Source organism: Mesocricetus auratus, unplaced genomic scaffold, assembly GCF_017639785.1.
Source record: "Mesocricetus auratus isolate SY011 unplaced genomic scaffold, BCM_Maur_2.0 Super-Scaffold_100011, whole genome shotgun sequence".
In the NCBI taxonomy this organism is placed as follows: Eukaryota; Metazoa; Chordata; class Mammalia; order Rodentia; family Cricetidae; genus Mesocricetus; species Mesocricetus auratus.
Genome location: NW_024429195.1, coordinates 49,739,256 through 49,758,362, shown reverse-complemented (window position 1 = coordinate 49,758,362; position 19,107 = coordinate 49,739,256). Strand labels below are relative to the sequence as shown.

Here is a 19,107-nt window from a genome sequence, read left to right as displayed (position 1 = left end):
GTGGCCCCCGTTCATAAAATTATTTCATTGCTATTCCACAACTGTCATTTTGTTACTGTTATGAATAGTAAGGTAAATATGATATGCAGGATTGTAAATAGAAACCTTTTCCTTGAGAGAAGCCTTCCCACCAGCCTGATTCCAGAGCCGCATGAGTCCCAAATAACACACAGGAGGCTATATTAATTATGAAGCAGTTGGTCTTGCTTGTTTCTTACTGGCTAGCTCTGACTTAAGTAATTACCCCATAATTGTTAATCTAAGTATTTCTCTTACCAGAGAACTTTCTGGGCTTCCTACCCCATGGCGTTACATCTTGACTCCCTGTGTTTCTCCTACCCAGAGTCCTCCTGGATTCCTAGTCCCACCTATCTTGGTTCCCTATTGGCCAACAGTGCTTTATTGACATATACACAGGACTTCCCCCATCACAGGATATCTGATATGTGACCTCGAGAAAGGGTCATTTGACACACACGCGCGCTCAAGCACACACACACACATCGTGACCCACAGGTTGAGAACCATTGCCCTAAATTAAACCATCGATGAAGAACACCCACCAACCAATAAGTATATGGGTGGAAAGTCGGTGTTTCAGACAGCAGCCTGGTCTCACGGTGTGCCCATCAGAGGGAATGTGGCGCTTGCTCAGTGCGGTTACTGGACACTGGAGCTTGAGAATAAGCTGGCTGAGAAGGTAGGCCGTCACAGGCTGCTAACACTCTCACGGTAGCCTTATTCACTGAGGAGTAGATGCCTTATTGTACTGTTGGCTTGTCACCTGGTTAGCACCTTGCTGACATGGGGTCATGAGAGACCTCCGCTCTGAGTACAAGGAAACACCAGATTGGGATCATCTGACGACAAATGCAGTGTTGTCTAACCGAACCACACTGAGAAGCAACAACTCAGATTCTGATCCTCTTACGTGTCTCCCTCACCCTGACCCACGGTGTGAGCCCGGAAGACACGAGAACTCCCCAGCAACAAGTGAGGAGCCGTGCAGTGAAAACCAGCCAGGTGGCCTCTTGTAATCCATCCACAGCTCACAAGGGCTCAGTCCCCAAACTCACCGCACACTGACGCTACAGTCCCAGGCCATGGGGCCCTAAGTCTGGGCTCCCTTGGTCCTCCCTCAGGCTCATCTTCCTAGAACAGCGCACAGAAGCCGGGGAAACATCCACGTGTGTGTGCTGGGCTATTACAAAAGATACATATGAGGAAATTCACGGGGTGAGACGCACCATTCTCCAGATGGAGATGGAGTGCCGGGTGAAACCTTGACTAAATAAGCATGTAGGGAAGTGTGGGCAGCCATGTTGAAACGGGATAGACCAAATGGGAAAACCCGGCAAAGCCTCCCCAGATCCTCCCTGCTCTTGTGCAGCCTCGCTTTCTTACAGCAGATATGCGGGAACCCTTCTGAAATGGAGTCTTATGCTACACTTCAAATAACTCACTTTTAACTTTATTAGTAGTACTACTCTGACATAGTACCGGGGATGGAGCTCAACCCAGGTTATTTCCACTTTTCTAAATGGTTTATTTCTAATTTTGTGTCTGTGTGGGGAAGGCACATGAGTACAGGTGTCCATAGAGACTGGAGGCATGAGAGCGACCAGAAGTTGGAGTTATACACAGGTGGTTGTGAGCTCCCTGATGTGGGTGCCAGGAGTCGAACTCAGTTCTGAAAGAGCAGGGAATACCCCTAACGTTTGGGCCATCTCTCAGCCTCACAAAAGACAGAAAGAGAAAAGGAACATTTGCTTCCATTGCCTGCCTTAGGGAAGAGACATTCTCATTTCTAAGATTTGTCTTGCGGAGGGAGTGAGGAGTCAGGAATCAAGGAAACACACGTGCGTGTGCTGGGTGTATACATATGTACACGCACACACATATATATATATGTATTTGCACATACATACATACACACACACAGATACTGGGTGACTGTCTTACGAAAGGAGGAGGAAAATGTCATATACATTCTCTCTTTTAAGACAGGGTCTCAATGTGTGGCCCCAGGCTGGCCTTGGAACTCACAGTAATCCACCTGCCTCTGCCTCCCAAGTGCCGATTAAAGTGTGTACCCCCACACTAGGCATCACAAGCATTCTTCATGGTTCAGTCAGCGGTTTTCCAAGGGCTCACAGCACGTAAGAGGGGAGATTTAAGATCTGGCAAAGGCAGGAAAGGCTTGTCCCGGAGAGAACGAGGAGCAGTCTCTCTCAGTGGGAAAGTGAAAAAGAGGAAGATGACCCCGTGCGCCCCAGAGGTCTCGTTCTTGTTTCCACTAACCCCTGGGAACCAAGAGGACCTCCCAGCCTAACCTGGTGATGCTGCGAAACCTCGGCGAGATATAGAGCGGCAACACGGACACACGTGACAATCAGCAGCAACACGGACACACGTGACAATCAGCAGCAACACGGACACACATGACAATCAGCAGCAATACGGACACACGTGACAATCAATCAGCGGCAACACGGACACACGTGACAATCAGCAGCAACACGGATACACGTGGCCATCAGCCTTGCAGGGAAAAAAATGGAAGGAAAACATAAAAGGTCTTGCTGCCTATGGAGGCAAAGGAAAACTCGATGCACCAACAAGGGAGAGTTGCTGAGGCTGAGAAGAACAAGAAGAGGAGGTTGAAGAGGACAAGGGAGAGAATGGAGATAAAGATAGGTTGATTCCAGCAGGTGGTTTTCTGTTTTGTTTACTATAAAGTATTTAACCCTCACCTTTTTAATGAAAAGAACTGAAATGTAAAACTGTGTAAGGGCTGGTTTTAAGCTGTAGTGTCTTATTATTTCGTTAACACACTACTGAATGTCTTTTTTAAAAAAGCTATATATGTTTGGAGCTGTGCATGCACATGCAGTACCCCCAGAGACCGGGGTGGGGTGGGGGTGTCGAATCCTCTGTAGCTGGGAACCAAACTAGGGCCCTCTAAGAGCAGCTTATGCTTACACCTCTGACCCATCTCTCTAGCCTCTTCTTCCATGGCTCTTTAGATAGTCCTTCCTGATGGTTCTCAGTAGCACTAACCTTGCCTGACACATTATGGGGCCTTATGAACTGAATGGAAATGTAAAGCAGGTCCTTTTTTGTTTTGGTTTGATTTTTCCTGACAGGGTTTCTCTGTGTAGCTTTGGAGGCTGTCCTGGAACTCACTCTGTAGACCAGGCTGGCCTCGAACTCACAGAGATCCACCTGCCTCTGCCTCCCAAGTGCTGGGATTAAAGGTGTGAGCCGCCACCCGCCCGGCTAAAGCAGTTTCTTCTTGTGCGGTTTTCTTTGATGTAACTTTTAAGAATATGATTGTTCTGTTGACTGACACTATTGCAAAAAACACAAACACACTCCCATACATAAAAAAACAAAAGTTATCCTGTTGCCATTTTGAATACTTCTAAGAAAAGTACAGTCTTTCTTTTTAGTTTTTGAGACAAGGTATATGTCTCCCTGTAGCCTCAGCTGGCCTAGAACTATGTGGACTAGGCTGGCCTTGAATTGAGAGACCCACTTACCTCTGCCTCTTCAGTGTTTGCCAACATGCCCTGCCCAGAAAATACATTTTTAAGGCATTACTTTTGCCTGCATGTATGTTTGTGCACCAAATGCACGGTGTGCCCATGGAGTCCAGAAGAGGGCGCCAGATCAACTTGAAACTGCTGAGAAATGAACCCTGGTCCTCTGGGACCCCAGAATACTTAATTAGTGGAGGATAAATATTTTGTAAAGAAGTTTCCCCTATACTACATCAAAGTGCCTATCCAGAGCCAGTTCCTTCCCAGGGCCTGGCCCTCACTTCAACAAGACCTCTCGGGGGCAGTATAGCAGAACACGTTGAGCAGCCTTGGAGACAAGAGTGGCAGTTCCCACCAAATCCAAGAAAACTTCTCCATTCCATTTGTAGAAACCGTGTAGGAACCTAACGCCAAACACACCCTGCTACTTCGGTGGCCTGTTTTAGAGGTTAAAAAAAAAGGCAGGACAAGAATGGCAGGGGTGGGCTGGGGTTTCTAAGGACTTCCTGGTTCTGTTGGCAAAAGTCACAGGATAGCCACTTGGAAACGTTCTTTAGTGTTTGCATGGTTTTTATGGTTTTCAATGTGTATGTAATTCACAAGGACAACAATTTTAATGCCAGGACAGGCAGGGGGGGGCACGGGGGCTAGGATAAGGAAACAAAAAACGGTATTTGGAAGAATGATGTGCCCCTCCCTAGAAAACAAAACAAAAAAATCCTGTGAACAGTACTGAATTCTGGTACGTATCTCCCCAAAAAGCTTGTTCCAAAATTGAATATATATATATATATATATACACACATATATATATATTCATAAACAAAGGCATACGAATATCAACTAACGATTTCAATTTTTAATAATAGAAACAATTTTGCCATTCCAGACACAATTTCAGGGGAGAAACATCTTCCCTATAAAAATAAAACTCAAACTCATCAACATTATAAATATAGCTTTTAACATCTAGATTTAAAATGCTCCCCTGCAACTCTGCCCTTCATTTAACACCATTCTGGTACCATCACATTCTGGAGAGAAAAACAGTATTCCAGCAAAGCTTCGTTTCATTCTACAGAAGGCTTCAAACAATGGTTACAAATACAGATCTTTGGCCTCTGGGGCTTTTTCTTCTTTTATGCTTGGAAAAGGCTGCTGCAGGAGCCAGTGTTTGGGAGAGCAGCAGTCTTCAGGAGCCAGGAACTGGCAGATCTTCAATCCAGTCAAGCTCCCGAGTCACAAGTGTAGTGTACAGGACAGTGATCCAAGGTTCGGATGAATACAGATAAGGATTCCTGCATCACACACTCTACTTCAAGTAAAAAAATAAAATAAAATAAAAAAATTCACAGACAGCCCTCAGCTACTACTATTAGGTTCTAACAGGGTCTTAAACTGAGAAACTAACGCTTCACAAACTCTAAGCTTACTGGGAGGAGTAATTAAAAGACCAGATGGCCGGCGACAGCAAACACAATCCCAAGCCACAGTCTCAATAGTAAAACCAGTACAGAAACCATGAAGGCATTCCCTGAACAACAAAGGCAAAGTGTTGGGTGACAATGTCACTAAAACCTCACTGATGCGCTAAAAAGAAATTACATGCAAAATTAAACAAGATGTGCCATTCATATTTTATAGCTAGTTCTACTGTTTTTGTTTTATTTTTTTCCCCAACTCTTCCTAATAGCTTAGAAGATGATTGTCTCTGGAGCTTGTGGTACACAACCCACGCTTGGATCTGCCCCCTCCCCCATCCCATGCCGTTCTCTGACAAGTCAGGAGAGCCACCATGAAGGGACAGATACTCAGTCGAAGGCACGGTTCATAGAAAGGCAAATAGCCGGAGCACCTTGGAATTTCCAAAAGAATCCATTAAGTGTCACCGAGTTAACAATTCCTTGGGAATTTATAAACAACAGCAAAATCTATCTAGACTAAAAACAGACTGACTGTAAGGCCCCTCCGGAAGCCCAGCTCGCTGTTCCCTCTGCTCTCGGATTTGCAAGCTGCTGCGGGAAATGAGGCGATTGGGCCCGCCTGTCCCCGGGAAGGCTTCTATTGCACGTGTATTTCTTTGGTTGGAAGGAGCAGACGCAACACACTTCTGTTAAAATAGTCCCACAATGAAGGCCTCGTGTGCAGTCAGCTGGGTGTGGACTCCTTCTTTGGGGCCCTTAGTCAAATCTCTTATAGGCAAGGATGTGGTAGGATTGGGCCTTTAATCAGCATCCCTGTCTTCTAGGTTGGAAGAATTCTGGAGAGGGATGGCTGGGGGTGGGGGCAGGAAAGGACAAGAGAGTGATTGTCACAGAGTTTGCTGTGAGCCCTGGGCTTGACACATCTTCTAGCTAACAGGTGAAGGGAAGACAGCTGCCCTTACCTAAACTCCATTTTAACTCTGAGAACAACGTCTGGGGGGGAAATAACTTACATTTAATAGGAAATCAGTCATGGTCAGGCTCCACCTACACAGAGACGCTATACCTGGAGACCATCCATTGCATACCAGCACAGTGGTGTGCAGAGACCAGGTCCAGCAGCAGGAGGTCCACATCAGTCCACCACAAGTCAGGAGCAGTTCATGGATCCCTTCTTGGACTTAGCTCCCAGCCCTTTGGCTCTGACCCCACACTTTACAGCTACCTAGCAAATCAAGCAATCTTAAAATGACCTAACATGAACCCTGGATGCTTTAACTCCTTGACAAACAAATACACCTTCCTCCTCTATCGCTAACTCAGACACTATGCCACCTGCCCAAGCCATGGGCTCTCTCCTCTCCTCTCCCTTCCCGACGTGCGCTCTGCATTCTTCATCAAAACTCTTACAAACTCTTTTCCCGACCCCCCAGAGATCCTAAATTCCGGTCTTCCAGATCACGGGACACACTGTTCTGACAGAAGAAAACCAAGCAGGTAGTTCCACCACAGGACAAGTATTCAAAGGCTGCTTGTTAATATCTGCCCACCCTGAAGCTTAACAAAAATCACATAACCAAAGTCACTAGAAGAAAACAGGAAATCAAGCCAGAGTCCATGCTTCCAAGCAATCCAGGACGTGCCTGATGACCACAGGCTCACAGCTTGCAAGAGGTAGCATCGCCATGCCGAGACAGGACAAGCTTGCAGAGTCCCTTGTGCCAGTCCGTGAGGCGCAGGATGCTGTGTGACCAGGCTTTGAGAGCTGTGTCTAGAGGGAAAAGAGGAAGGTCCTGGCACAGCGGGGCGCGACATCAGCTCTCTGAGCAGACGACGCTGCTCTCCCACAGGTCCCGAGCTGTGCCCCTGGCGGGACGCCCCGGCCTTAGCCCTCACCCAGGGCTTCCTCCAGCTTCTGCCTGTAGGCCGCGTAGCGCCGCTTCAGGCTCTGCAGCTGCTCGTCTTCCTCTTTGTCCAAGATGCGTAAGAAGTTCTGCAGCTCTGGCAGGCTGAAGGCTTCCCACTGTGGGGGCAGAGAGGGATTGGCCACGTTAGCTCAGAGCCCGCACACGATGGCTCCAGTCCCCCACCCCACGCCCCCACCCGCAGAGACAAAGGCCTTGAACCCAGGTCCTCCTGCCTCAGCCTTCTGGACGCTGCTTCTTCAGCATGTGGCAGCAAGCCCTGCAGAACACCGGCTGTAACAAAGGGGACCATGGCCTGCCTCTGCCTCCCGAGTGCCGGGATTAAAGACTCGTGACACCGCCACTCTGGTGATGATGATTTTAAAGGAAGTATTTAGTATCACTTTATAGATCACTCTGAGTGGAAGGGTAGAATAATTAGATTAGCCTCAGGTCTTGTCTCCCATCTAAACACAGTGTCTGTCTCCTGATGTCGAAGCCAGCACGCCTGTTCGCCCAGTTTCAGGGACTGACTGCCTCACAGGACAATTCACACTTCTGACGTCTGGGGACATGGCCTGAAGAGTGTGTCCGGGGCCACTGAGAGTTCCAGACGATGTACAGGGCAGCCCAAAGTGCTTCTGAGTGGACACCCGGTCCATCGTCCCTGGAGAGACAGGGATGCTCTTGCAAACAGTACTCCCGGGTCCCGGGCTAGATGAAGAGGGGAGCGGATTTCCTCTATTTCCCTGTAGAAGGAAACTGGCCTGGAGTCTCAGTAGCAGATGCAGAGGGGAGGCCCAGCTGGATCAGTCATGTGGGCCGGGAAGAGGTGACTGACATTTGCTCTCTGAACGGCGATGAGTAAGAACTGCTGTTTCCTCCAGCTCCTGAGGAGCACATGGCAATAAAATGTCCTAAGAGAATTATGCTGTATGCTAACTTGGGGTTTATTTGAGGCGATTCAAAATCTCACCCCTTCCTGCTCCCTCAGATGCCTTTGTGAACAGTTCCTCTCTTACCTCTCCAATTTCATGTTCTCGAAGAACAAAACTAAGCGTGTCGGTTCTGGGTCCTGCTACCAAACGCAGGTAGAGTGGATGTTCCCGGTCGGAGAGCTTGCAGGCATACACTGGGAAAGACGACAAAGGGGTATTACAGAGGATGCCAGTGACTCTAAGACAAGTGCCCCCGCCATCCTGACATCACAGCACAGCAACAGTCCACACCCAGACCTCTATATCACTGCTCTCTCACCCTAACACCAAGGGCCCAGAGTGAACAAACTGTCCCTTCTGGGTACGCCAGCAAATCCTCCACACGTGTCTTCAACATACAGCAGCTACAAAGCCCCTCGACCACTCTTCAACTCAAAACTGCACACAGCCAGTAATCAAAAAGATCTTCCATGACAGAGTGTGGCTTCCACAGTCTGTCCCTGGGCTCTGACACAGTTTGACACGGCATCCATCAGATGTCTTTCCAATGAATACAAGAGACACACACAGAGCAGACAGACCAGTCTCATTTGCAAGGGTGACAACATACCTTGGTCTTCCCTGTGACAACGCTTATAAAGTGCAAACTTGGTGGGGCTCTCCGTCACCAGAAACTTCTTGAGCAGGGCCTCGATCACTTCCCCCACGGTGTTTGTGCTACTGATATGAAGTGTGTTCACACAGTCACTGTTACTGGGCGGGGGTCTCCCGGGGTTGGGAGGGGTCTGCGTCGGTTTGCAGAGTTCCATCTGCACCTTAATGAAGCCAGTGTAAATCCCATTTGAATTCTGAAGATGGAAGAGAGGTCACACTGAGTGGGGGGGTCAGCAGGACAGGGAAAGGGTGCAGTCCAAGAATCATTACACTTGTTCCACAAGTGGCTTCGCCCTCAGAGACTTCTCACCAACCCAAATTTCACCTTTTTTGCCCAGGGTGGAGAGTTGAGGTGCCTCCCACCCCTGCACTAACCTAATCCTGACTTTCAACCTCAGTTGCAAAGAGATTAAATTTAGAAAATTGCAAAAGTACCCTATTTTCCTGTTGACCATGGACTGAACCAGGAAGTACTTACCAAGGTCATCTTCAGCTTGTCTGTGACGGCTAAATTGTACTTATGGACTTTCTCTTTGATTTCCTCTTTGCTGAGGTAATTGTGAGTTTCCTTCTCTTTCTCCACATCCTAGAAGAAAAACAAATTATGTCACGCATGAACAGCTACAGAGGGGAAAATGCTGATAAACCAGGGTTCTTCTACACGCCACAGAAGAGTGGCCAGGCGCATTTCTCCTTGAGACACGCATGGCTACTCTAACTTCAAACCCACCAGGCTCACCCACCAAGTATGGTTCTCATTTCCCACACTGGTCTTCCTAGGATAACGAAATCAATCCACCAGCAACTAAGAACAAGACTTCATTAAATATTAATCTGCAAATCTGTCTTTGGTAAGTTTTCCTTCTGCAAAAATATCATTTGGCATGCCGGGCATTGGTGGCATACACCTTTAATTCCAGCACTCGGGAGGCAGAGGCAGGCAGATCTCTGGGAGTTCGAGGCCAGCCTGGTCTACAGAGCAAGTTCCAGCACAGCCTCCAAAACAATACAGAGAAACCCTGTCTCAAAAAACAAAACAAAAAACAAAAAAATCATTTGGCACAGTACCAGCTACTGGACATTTCCACTTCAAATAATTGTTTATTTATCTATTTTATTTTTATTTTATTTTCTTAGGCAGGGTTCCTCTATATAGTCCTGGCTGTGCTGGAACTTGCTCTGTAGACCAGGCTGCCCTCGAACTCACAGAGATCCATGGGCCTCTGTTTCCTGAGTGCTGTGATTAAAGGTGAGCGCCACCACAGCCAGACACATGTTTATTTTGAGACAGGGTCTCATTATGTAACCCTGGCTGGCCAGGAACTAACAGAGATCTGCCTGCCTCTCCCTCCTGGCTGTAGTCACTGCGTCCAGCTTCAAACAATATTTAAAAATGGACGTCCTGAGCTTCTCCCAAGCACACTTTATTGATGTCATGGTCTTTCCAGCATGTATTAGCAGCAAACACAGCAGGAAGTAAGTGCCAATTAACTAGCAGCAGCATCAACGACGTGTCAAATTATACACAACCACCAGAGGGTAACTTAACTGCCAAATAGTCCCAAATGGTCCCTATGCCAAGATACGAGTGACCAGGCCCCTCCACCCACCACCCTGCCCACTCCTCCCCACATCTTCTCTCCCTGTAACCCCAAAGGGGAAATACTGACCCGTTAAATTCTCTCATGATTCTTTAGAGTTCACTAATAATTTACCTCCTAAAGATCCCATGTCCTACCTTGTTTTATATCAAATTGACACAGGGTAGAGTGATGGGGAAGTCCTGTGTATATGTCAATAAAGCACTGTTGGCCAATAGGGAAGCAAGATAGGTGGGACTAGGAGTCCAGGAGGACTCTGGGTAGGAGAAACACAGGGAGTCATCATGTAGCCCACCAGAGAAGTAAGATGTCCGTCCAGTAAGAGAAATACTTAGATGGGTTAAATACTTAAGTCAGAGCTAGCCAGTAAGAAACAAGCAAGGCCAACAGCTTCATAATTAATACAGTGTCTTGTGTGTTATTTGGGGACTACAACGCGGCAGAGCCCAGGCGACTGGTGGGGAAAAACCAAAGCGGCTGGCAAGGAAAAGGCTTCACTCAACAGTAGAGTCACTTGGGAAGAGGGAACGTCACTTGAGAAAGCACGCCCACTGGACAGAACTGTGGGCAAGCCTGTGGTGCGTTTTCTTGACTGAATGATGCGAGTGGGCAGTCCAGTTTACACCAGTGGTCTTGGGTGCTACACCCGTGCAAGCTGAGCATTACTCCAAGGCCTCTGCATCTGTTCCTACCTTCAGGTTCCTGACCTGATTTCCTGGAACGATGGGCTACACACTTTTCAGATACAACCTACAACAGACTCATCATCTAGCAGGAAATGAGCAAACAGACCTAGAAGGGTGAGCCAGCCCCAAGGCCCTGTTGATCAGAGTCTGACCCCAGCAATGGAAACCCTAACAAAGACAACACAGGTGCAGCCATGCAGTCACAATGCCTCACTGTGACACCAGGCACCCAACCGGGTCACACGTAACTCTCCTAGCTACCAGGCAAAGCTGGCTTAATTACTCAGTGTCCAGGTAAGACTGAGTTCTAGGAAGAGAATTAACCTGCCTGAAGTGAAGAAAGTTTGATGCTGAATGGAGACCTGGTCCCAAAGCCCAGCAACTCTCCTGAGCTCAACTGTCTAGCCGCCTGTCCGTGTCTCCATGTGGGAGACTTCGTTTAATCCACTCCAGGTAGAGTCTCTCTGTGGAATGGAGAAGTAACAGGAGAGGTTTGCAGAGTTAATAGGCTCTGCCAAAGGCATCCCCGCCAAGCTCTATCTTACTCCAGGTCCTACAGGTCATTTCCACTAAACTGGATAGGTCTCCAAGGCTCTGGTGTAGACAAACATTTGAAAATGCAAAGAACATGTGTGCAGTCAGATTCAAACTCGAGGGGTAAACTGGAAAAAGTGACACTAAACATCTTCGGGACCGATTACATTCGGATGGTTTGTCCCAAGAAAGAAAGTATGAAGACATCCTCTTCCAGCTCAGTCATACTCAGCCAGGCTGTGGTGGCACATGCCTTTAGTCGCAGCACTTGGGAGGCAGAGGTAGGCAATCTCTGTGAGTTTGAGGCCAGCCTGGTCTACAAGAACTAGTTTCAGGACAGCCTCAAGAAGAGGGAGGGAGGGAGGAAGGGAGGGGGAGGGAGGGGGAGGGAGGGGGAGGGAGGGGAGGGAGGGAGAGAGAGAGAGAGAGAGAGAGAGAGAGAGAGAGAGAGAGAGAGAGAGAGAGAGAGAGAGAGAGAGAGAGAGAGAGAGAGAGAGAGAGAGAGAGAGGAGAAGCTCACCATGCTCATAGCTGGATACTCTCCAGGCAGGCAGCTGTTCCATGAGTGATCCCCCAAGTGGCAGTGGCATAAATACACCAGGAATGGCCACTACAGAACCCATGGGCGGAATGCCATCCAGAATATAAAAAGGCTCTGAGGCCCTAACAACTGTAACAGATATCAACCGACCGAATTTTCAGTTTCTACACTGGTGTGGCTGGCACAGTCTCCAGGATTAGAACCCAGGCAAGACTGGAGAAATACCAACACCGGCAACGTGCTCATCTCCTTGGCCCCCTGGGCAAGCCTGAAAGACCTTTGGGAATATTGCCAGTATCAATGTAGTTCCCACCCCACCCCACCCCTGTAACATTTGTTGTTACTGTGGGTTAAGATTTTCTAAAAAAAAATTCTAAGGAAATGTAAAATATGTAGCCCGAGCTGGGCATGGTGGTACAGGATTAAAGAATCCTAGTATCTAGGATGCAAAGCAGATCTCTGTGAGTTCGAGGCCATTCATTGCAAGTTCTAGGACAGCCAGCGCTACACAGAGAAACCATGCCTATAAATTAATTAATTAATTAATTAAAATATAGCCCATTTCTCCTCAATTCTCGTTTCAGCTGACAACTAATCAGTCAATGGCCACAGCTGACCAGGGAAATGAGGTAGCCTTTGTCTACATATTCAGTTTGTAAGTAATAACACCCCAGGGGCTCTTCAAGGCAAATATACAATTCTTCCACAGAAGACAGGGTAAAGGACGTTGCCTCCTCCATAGATAGCAAACTGCTTATGTCCCTTATAAAAGAAATGGCACAAGATTTGCCAATTACTTAGGCATCTGTTCTCACACAGCTTAAATCGTCTCCAGGCTATTTACCATGCCTATACAACGTCAGTGCTCTAGAAACAGTTGGCACTGCATCGAGAAAGTAATACTAGCGAGAAAAGGCCATTCTGTGCACACTCAGTACACATAGCAAATGGTTGGCTGAATTTGAAAACAGACATCACCCAGGTTCAGATGGGATACTACTCTAAAACGGGTATAGTAAGAATTGCATAGCCTGGGCTGGCCAGTGGTGACACACACCTTTGATCCCAGCACTTGGGAGGCAGAGGGCAGAGGGCAGAGGACAGAGGATCTTTGTTCGTTCTTCTACAGAGTGAGTTCCAGGATAGCTAAGACCTTTGCACAGAGAAACCCTATCTCGAAAAACCAAACCAAACTAAACCAAAAGAATAGCTTGGTGTGCTGGCACAGGCCTACAATCCCAGCACTCAGGAAGCATCTAGCCTAGGCTACATAGTGAGACCCTGTCTTTAACGAAAGAGGGAAACAGCTGAGTGGTAGCAAGCACGAGGCCTTGCGTTTGACCCCAGCTCTGCAAACAAGCCCCACGTTAATGGCGTTAATGGCGTGGGGTGACAAGGGTAGTAAGACAGGAGAAACACAGCATTCCAGCAGTGAGGGGCGGCAGGGGGGCTCTGTTCCCTAGTCTACGACAGGGCCTTGGGGCTCGCTCACCCTTCTAGGTCTGTTCGCTCACTTCCTGTTAGATGACCAGTCTGTAGTAGGTTGCATCTGAAGAGCTTGTGACCTAACAGCAAAAATGTCTTCTCTTCCGAGATCTAATCTGATGCTGCTCTCTAGTAAGTCCAAAGGAGGGACTTGGCTCCTTATAAGGAATCAAGGAGGCTTAGGTCCCCAGACCACTAGCTGCACATAAACAGCGCTGCGTGTGTATCCTGGGGCTTCACCTGGGTGAGAATCCTAAGGAAAAGAGGTGAAGGGGCAAAGAAGGGGCTAAATTAGTCAATTCCCAGGCTTGGAGGCAGCCCCTAGGTCTCTGGAACCAGAGACCCAAGGCACTGTAAGGCAGATCAAAAGAACCATGTCCCCAGGATAACCCACACAGCACAGACCGAACTCTTACATAACAGTTATCTTTACTTCTCAGAGATTAGGCCAAGGAAAGACTAGAAGGCTTCTAGAGAGTTGGAGCCCAGGATTTACAAGACCCCTTCTGGGCTGAGGACTTCATTATTCGAAGATCAACCTGACAGTAAATCCTAGGAGAGCAGAGAATTTCAGAGCTGGGTTCAAAAGAAGAAAATGGGGGTGTCTACTCACGTACCAATCATACAGGCTTGTGCCTGTGGGGTGGGGGATGGGTGGACAGACATGGGACTCACTGAAGCAGCAGCCGTCTCTACCTCTGGGTAATCCAGGCTGAATGTGTCTGACAAAGTCACCTGATTCAAGCGTGACTGCATGGACTGCACAGATTGGGGGTTGGGGGTGACACTGATGTCTGGTTGGGTCTGAACTGGAGAAGGACCCCTACCTTGGAAAAGGTTCTGATTGTTTAAGGCTTTAAGAGAGACTCTTGTCTGCCAACCCAGGGACGAATCCCTCTTCAAACACACCCACAACCACGCAGGAGGGAGGGAAATGCAACCCAGGCAGGGCAAAGGGATGGGAAGGAAAAGGGCAAGAGGCGAAGGCAGGGTTAAAGCCATGGCATGGTGGGCGTGGCACAGCACAGATTATACGCAGGACTCCCACTGAAGGGCGGGACGGGGAAGGGCAGGGCAGAAGCCTGTGAATAATGCATGGTTACTGCTCTTGGCAGCCAGGGAAGGGCTGGTGCCACACCCCAGAGCGTCTGCAGGGCAGGTTACAAGTCATCTTTGTCTGAGGCCACAGGGAGAGCTCTGCCATGCAAAATCCTGTCTCTACACTGGTCCCTGGCATTTCAGCCAGTGTGCCCCAAGAGCACAATTTGGGTCAGCCTTGCTTCCTGGGTGGGGTCATATTTCCAGGCTGGTTTCTCACCGGTGAGCTTTCTCAGAAGGGACACACCCACCTCACAGACATGGAGTACCTGTACCCAAGGTGTGTTCCCATAGGCTCATGAGTCAGGCTTTCCAAACACAGACCCTACAAGTCCAGAGGATCTGTGAACCGCTTATATATTATTCTGGTTAACTGTGAAGCTACACCACTGGACAACAAAAGCTCAAACCACAATGACCAAATATCACCAAAAAAGAGGGTAAAAAAAGATCCGCACAATCACTACCTCTGTTTTAGCTTAGTGAAGGGATGTGAATTATGGTCTAGACACTCAGGTCTGAAATCAAGGCTCTGCCACATCCTAGCTGTGTCACCACAGAAAGTTATGCAAACTCTCCCTGAGCCTTGGCTTTCTCATCTATGTGAAATGTGCAAAGACAATACATGCTTCATACAACCCAGAGGGCACGACAGAAGTCATCATCAGACAATTATTTATTAGTGCCCGCTGATGCCAAGCTCTGGGCCAAGCTCCTTTCAAGATCTGAGAGGCAGCTGTGATCTCCGCCTCTTCCTGGCCAACAGCCGGTGAAGTTGCCTTACTCCTTGTGCCCCGCCCACGCCTGAATGTTTGACTGTGGTTTCGCTTGGCACCGCAGGCAGCACTAGGGATGTAGGTCATAGGATCTATAAAACGAGGGACTTGGGAAACAGCTCAGTGGGTAAAATGCTCACCATGCAAGCTTTCAAGACCCAAGTCGGGATCTAGAGCCCTCAGAAAGTTGGGCACGGAGGCACAAGTCTGCAACCCCAGAGCTCCTGTGCTGAGATGGAGACAGAGACAGGAGGGTCCCTGGACGGGTGGTCTCAAATCAAAAGGGACCCTGTCTCAAAACATACTCGAGGGAGGCCTCTACCCTGTGTCATTACGGGAGTGTTCCCATGCCTAGTGTACACGCATGAACACACACATGTACACAAATATTAATTAGACAAAATGTAAAAGAGGAAAGACAAATAAGCAAGTTATAGACCTTCTTCCTACGGGTGCTGGAGGGAAAAAAGGTTTGCTAAGGAACAAGGAAGGCAGACCATCAATCAGTATGTGCTGCACCACCCCTTCTCGTGGCTCTCCAACACCGCTCTCCGGCACACGGTGAGGTCTGGGAACAGCCTGCATCATCAGAAGGTGACCTGACCGGGCCGACAAGTGCTTTCTCTCCAGACTAGACTGAAATCATGAATTCCCACTTTTCATCGCACCTCCAGTTTTGAAAGCAGGCTACTGCCCACTGACGTCTAAAGAGCTTGGATTACCCAGGGGCACACACACAGAACAATTTATGATTTCATACAGGCTAAAATATCCAGCAGCATCCATCCTAAGACAGCACATTTCCTGGAGCAGTGGGCCCCGGCTGCGAATGGGACTCAGGGCCAGTTAAGGTGAACCGAGTTCAGGCCCTGACTCCTATAAACATATTCCGGCCAGGCCTGGCTCCGTCGAGGAAGTAAAACAATGCGTGGTGGGGCGTGGTGGTTAGTGTCAACTGTCAGCTTGGTTGGATTAAGAAACCATGGAAGACATTACTGAGGTACACTGTGTGTATAACAGTGCCTGCAGAGGGTTAGAGGAGGGAGGCCCACCCTGAAGGTGGGCAAATCCCACTGAGCTGAGCGACAAGTCAGCTAAGCACTGCCCCCCCCTTCTTCCTGGTGGGCACTGCGCAGGAAGTGACTCTAGCTAGCTGTCATGCCTCCCTCACCATTTGAACTCATAAGCCCTTCCTCCATGAAGCTGCTGTATCTGGCAGTAGCTGCAAGAGAAGTACCTAAGCCTGCAGATTAGCCTCTGGAGCGGTGCCTCCTGCTACAGTCCGGGATGGGGTGCATCCGTGCAGGTGAGACACGAGCTCTCACTGGGCGTGGTGTCGCACGCCTTTAATCCCAGCACTCAGGGGGGAGGCAGGTGAATCTCTGTGAGATCCAGGCCAGCCTGGGCTACACAGAGACCTGTTTCACACTCCCCACTCCCCAAGAAATAAGTTCTCTGGGAGCAGAGCAATGGAACAGCTGACGTGTTAAAGTTCTCTTTTCTAGGGGGTGGAAGAAAGGTGCTTTTGCTATTATTTTTTTAAAGATGCATTTATTATGTATTCAGCGTTCTGCCTGCATGTCTGCCTGCAGGCCAGAAGAGGACGTCAGATCTCACTGTAGATGGTTGTGAGCCACCCATGTGGTTGCTGGGAATTGAACTCAGGACCCCTGGAAGAGCAGCCAGTGCTCTTAACATTCTGAGCCACCTCTCCAGCCCCTGTTGTTATTCTGTTTTGTTTTTTCCCCCGGACAGGATCTCATGTATGGCAGGCAAGCTGCAGACTTGCTAGGATCTCATGTATGACAGGCTAGTGCAGACTTGCCATGTACGTACGTGGCTGATAGTATGTATCCTCCTGCCTCCATGTTTAGTGCTGGGGTTACAGCCATGCCTCGTGACTCCAGACTGAAGAGGTGTTATGAGTTATATGGCCCTGAACTAGGTTTAAGTATGACAAGCAGTGTAATAGTCCGGTGAGAAGTCTTCTTGGTGTGGATGTGACAGAAGGGGCTGTCACACTGCACAGCGCCCAGAGGGCCCTTTGGACCAGAAGCGTCTTGCTCGGCTCCTGATAATACACGTGCAAGAAGGGCCGGAGGCCCCGGATCTGTATTTACTTCAGCTGCCCGTCTGACACTCCTCACGAAGATACTGAAGGAGGCAGAGCATGACAAAGTCTTTTCAAGGATCAACTTTTCCATCCATACCACAACTGCCCAGCAACCATGTCATGGCCCAGCCCACAGAGAGCCAGGAGGCTGACATGAGGGAACCGACTGCAGGTAGCTTTCGTTGCTGCAGTGGGAGGTCTGGAGCTAACAATAACGGGCACAGTTGTAAACACTGGGCGAGGCGAAAGCATCCAGGAAACAACGGACATGGGACAGTGTAATGACCCTGGCCAGGGAGCAGACACAACTGTAAGACTCTGGGATGCTGGGTGCTGGTCTGCGACCCTAGACGAATAGCCAATGGGGCTGGAGAGATGGCTCAATGGTTAAGAGCACTGGCTGCTCTTCCAGAGGACCTGGGTTCAATTTCCAGCAACCACATGGCAGCTCACACCTGTTTGTAACTCCAGTTCCAGAGGACCTGACACCCTCACGCAGTCATATACATCCAGGCAAAACACCAATATAAAAATAAACACATGGGCTGGGGAGATGGCTCAGTGGTTAAGAGCACTGACTGCTCTTCCAGAGGTCCTGAGTTCAATTCCCAGCAACCACATGGTGGTTTACAACCATCTGTAATGAGATCTGGTGCCCCCTTCTGGTTTGCAGGCATACATGCAGACAGAACACTGTATACATAATAAATTAATAAATATTTAAAATTTAAAAACAGATAAATCATTTAGAGCACAGCGTCTGTGTTCTCCAGGCTCTGCAGTAACCCCTTGGGTGCCATGTCCAGAGATTTGGTACCTCTCTTGGTATGTGATCCTGGCACACTGATTTGGACTGGCCACTCTAAAGCTGCGATTGCTGCCCTACGAAGGAGACTTTTAGTTGGCAAGATAGAGGGCTGACCCTTTATTTCCAGTCCTGTGAGGACTCAGGAGTCTATCTTGCCTCAATTCAGCTTGTAGGCGGACAACTCTCCCAGGCAGGTGTGCTGGCCGTGCCCCACCTAGGGACGACTACAGATGTGTCACCATTGCCTTGGGCAGAAAAGCTACAGAGGACCGGAAGCAGAGGGAAATGAGGGTACCTGTGTGTCAGAGAGTGTCAGAAAGGGCTCTGCTTTTCCTCCTACGCCTCCCCTCACATCACCCCTTCAAAGGTGGCCTTTGGAACGCTAAGGCTCTGGAAAGCCCTGCAGTTAAGAAATCAGTAAAATCACCCAGCCAAGGGGAGACTTTTAACAATGTTGTGAACACGTTTGCTCATTCATTGTGACCCAATGAGCACATTAAGTAGGGACTTTTTTTTTTTGGTCTCTTCATCAGAGCCCAAGCTGGCTTCAAACTTGCAGTACAGCAGCTTCGGCCCTAGTGTTGTGATGATGACGATAATGATGTGTGTAATAGTTCTTGTGTCTTATTAACCATTCACTCAGACTGTATTCTCTGGGGTGTCATCAATACACCTGAACCACACCTATCATACCTGCCAATTTAAAGTATCCTTTGTCCCTAAGGCTATTGATTAACAGTCAAAATGACACCAGGAGCATATTGGTGTGTATTTTTGACTGTGCATAAAAAAAATTAAACAGGTTGCAAAAACAAAACAGCCACTTTCTAAGGATGGGTCTGCAGCAGCGTTCTCTTATGTGCCATGAAATCCAGAGAAATGAGAACAGGTATGCTCCAAACATCAACACAGCCCCTGTCTGTCACCACCCTCTCCCAGTGCCACCCACCCTGGCAGTCCCCTGTGGTTCACAAGCCAACTCCCCTGCCCCTCACTGCACGGT

At 48.6% G+C, this 19,107-nt stretch overlaps 1 protein-coding gene across 1 annotated transcript in view; it reads right to left on the bottom strand.

Moving 5' to 3' along the window:
* Positions 1 to 4,386: 4,386 nt before the first annotated feature.
* Rassf3 (Ras association domain family member 3) overlaps positions 4,387 to 19,107 on the bottom strand; it is a 57,646-nt gene continuing 42,925 nt past the window's right edge. Inside the window, exons 2-5 of the mRNA XM_005079790.4 lie at positions 8,941 to 9,048; positions 8,419 to 8,656; positions 7,893 to 8,002; positions 4,387 to 6,989 (exon numbers count right to left, since the gene is read on the bottom strand). Of these exons, the coding sequence (XP_005079847.1) occupies positions 6,852 to 6,989; positions 7,893 to 8,002; positions 8,419 to 8,656; positions 8,941 to 9,048 (594 nt within the window). The 3' untranslated portion in view covers positions 4,387 to 6,851. The remainder of the gene's footprint in view (positions 6,990 to 7,892; positions 8,003 to 8,418; positions 8,657 to 8,940; positions 9,049 to 19,107) is intronic.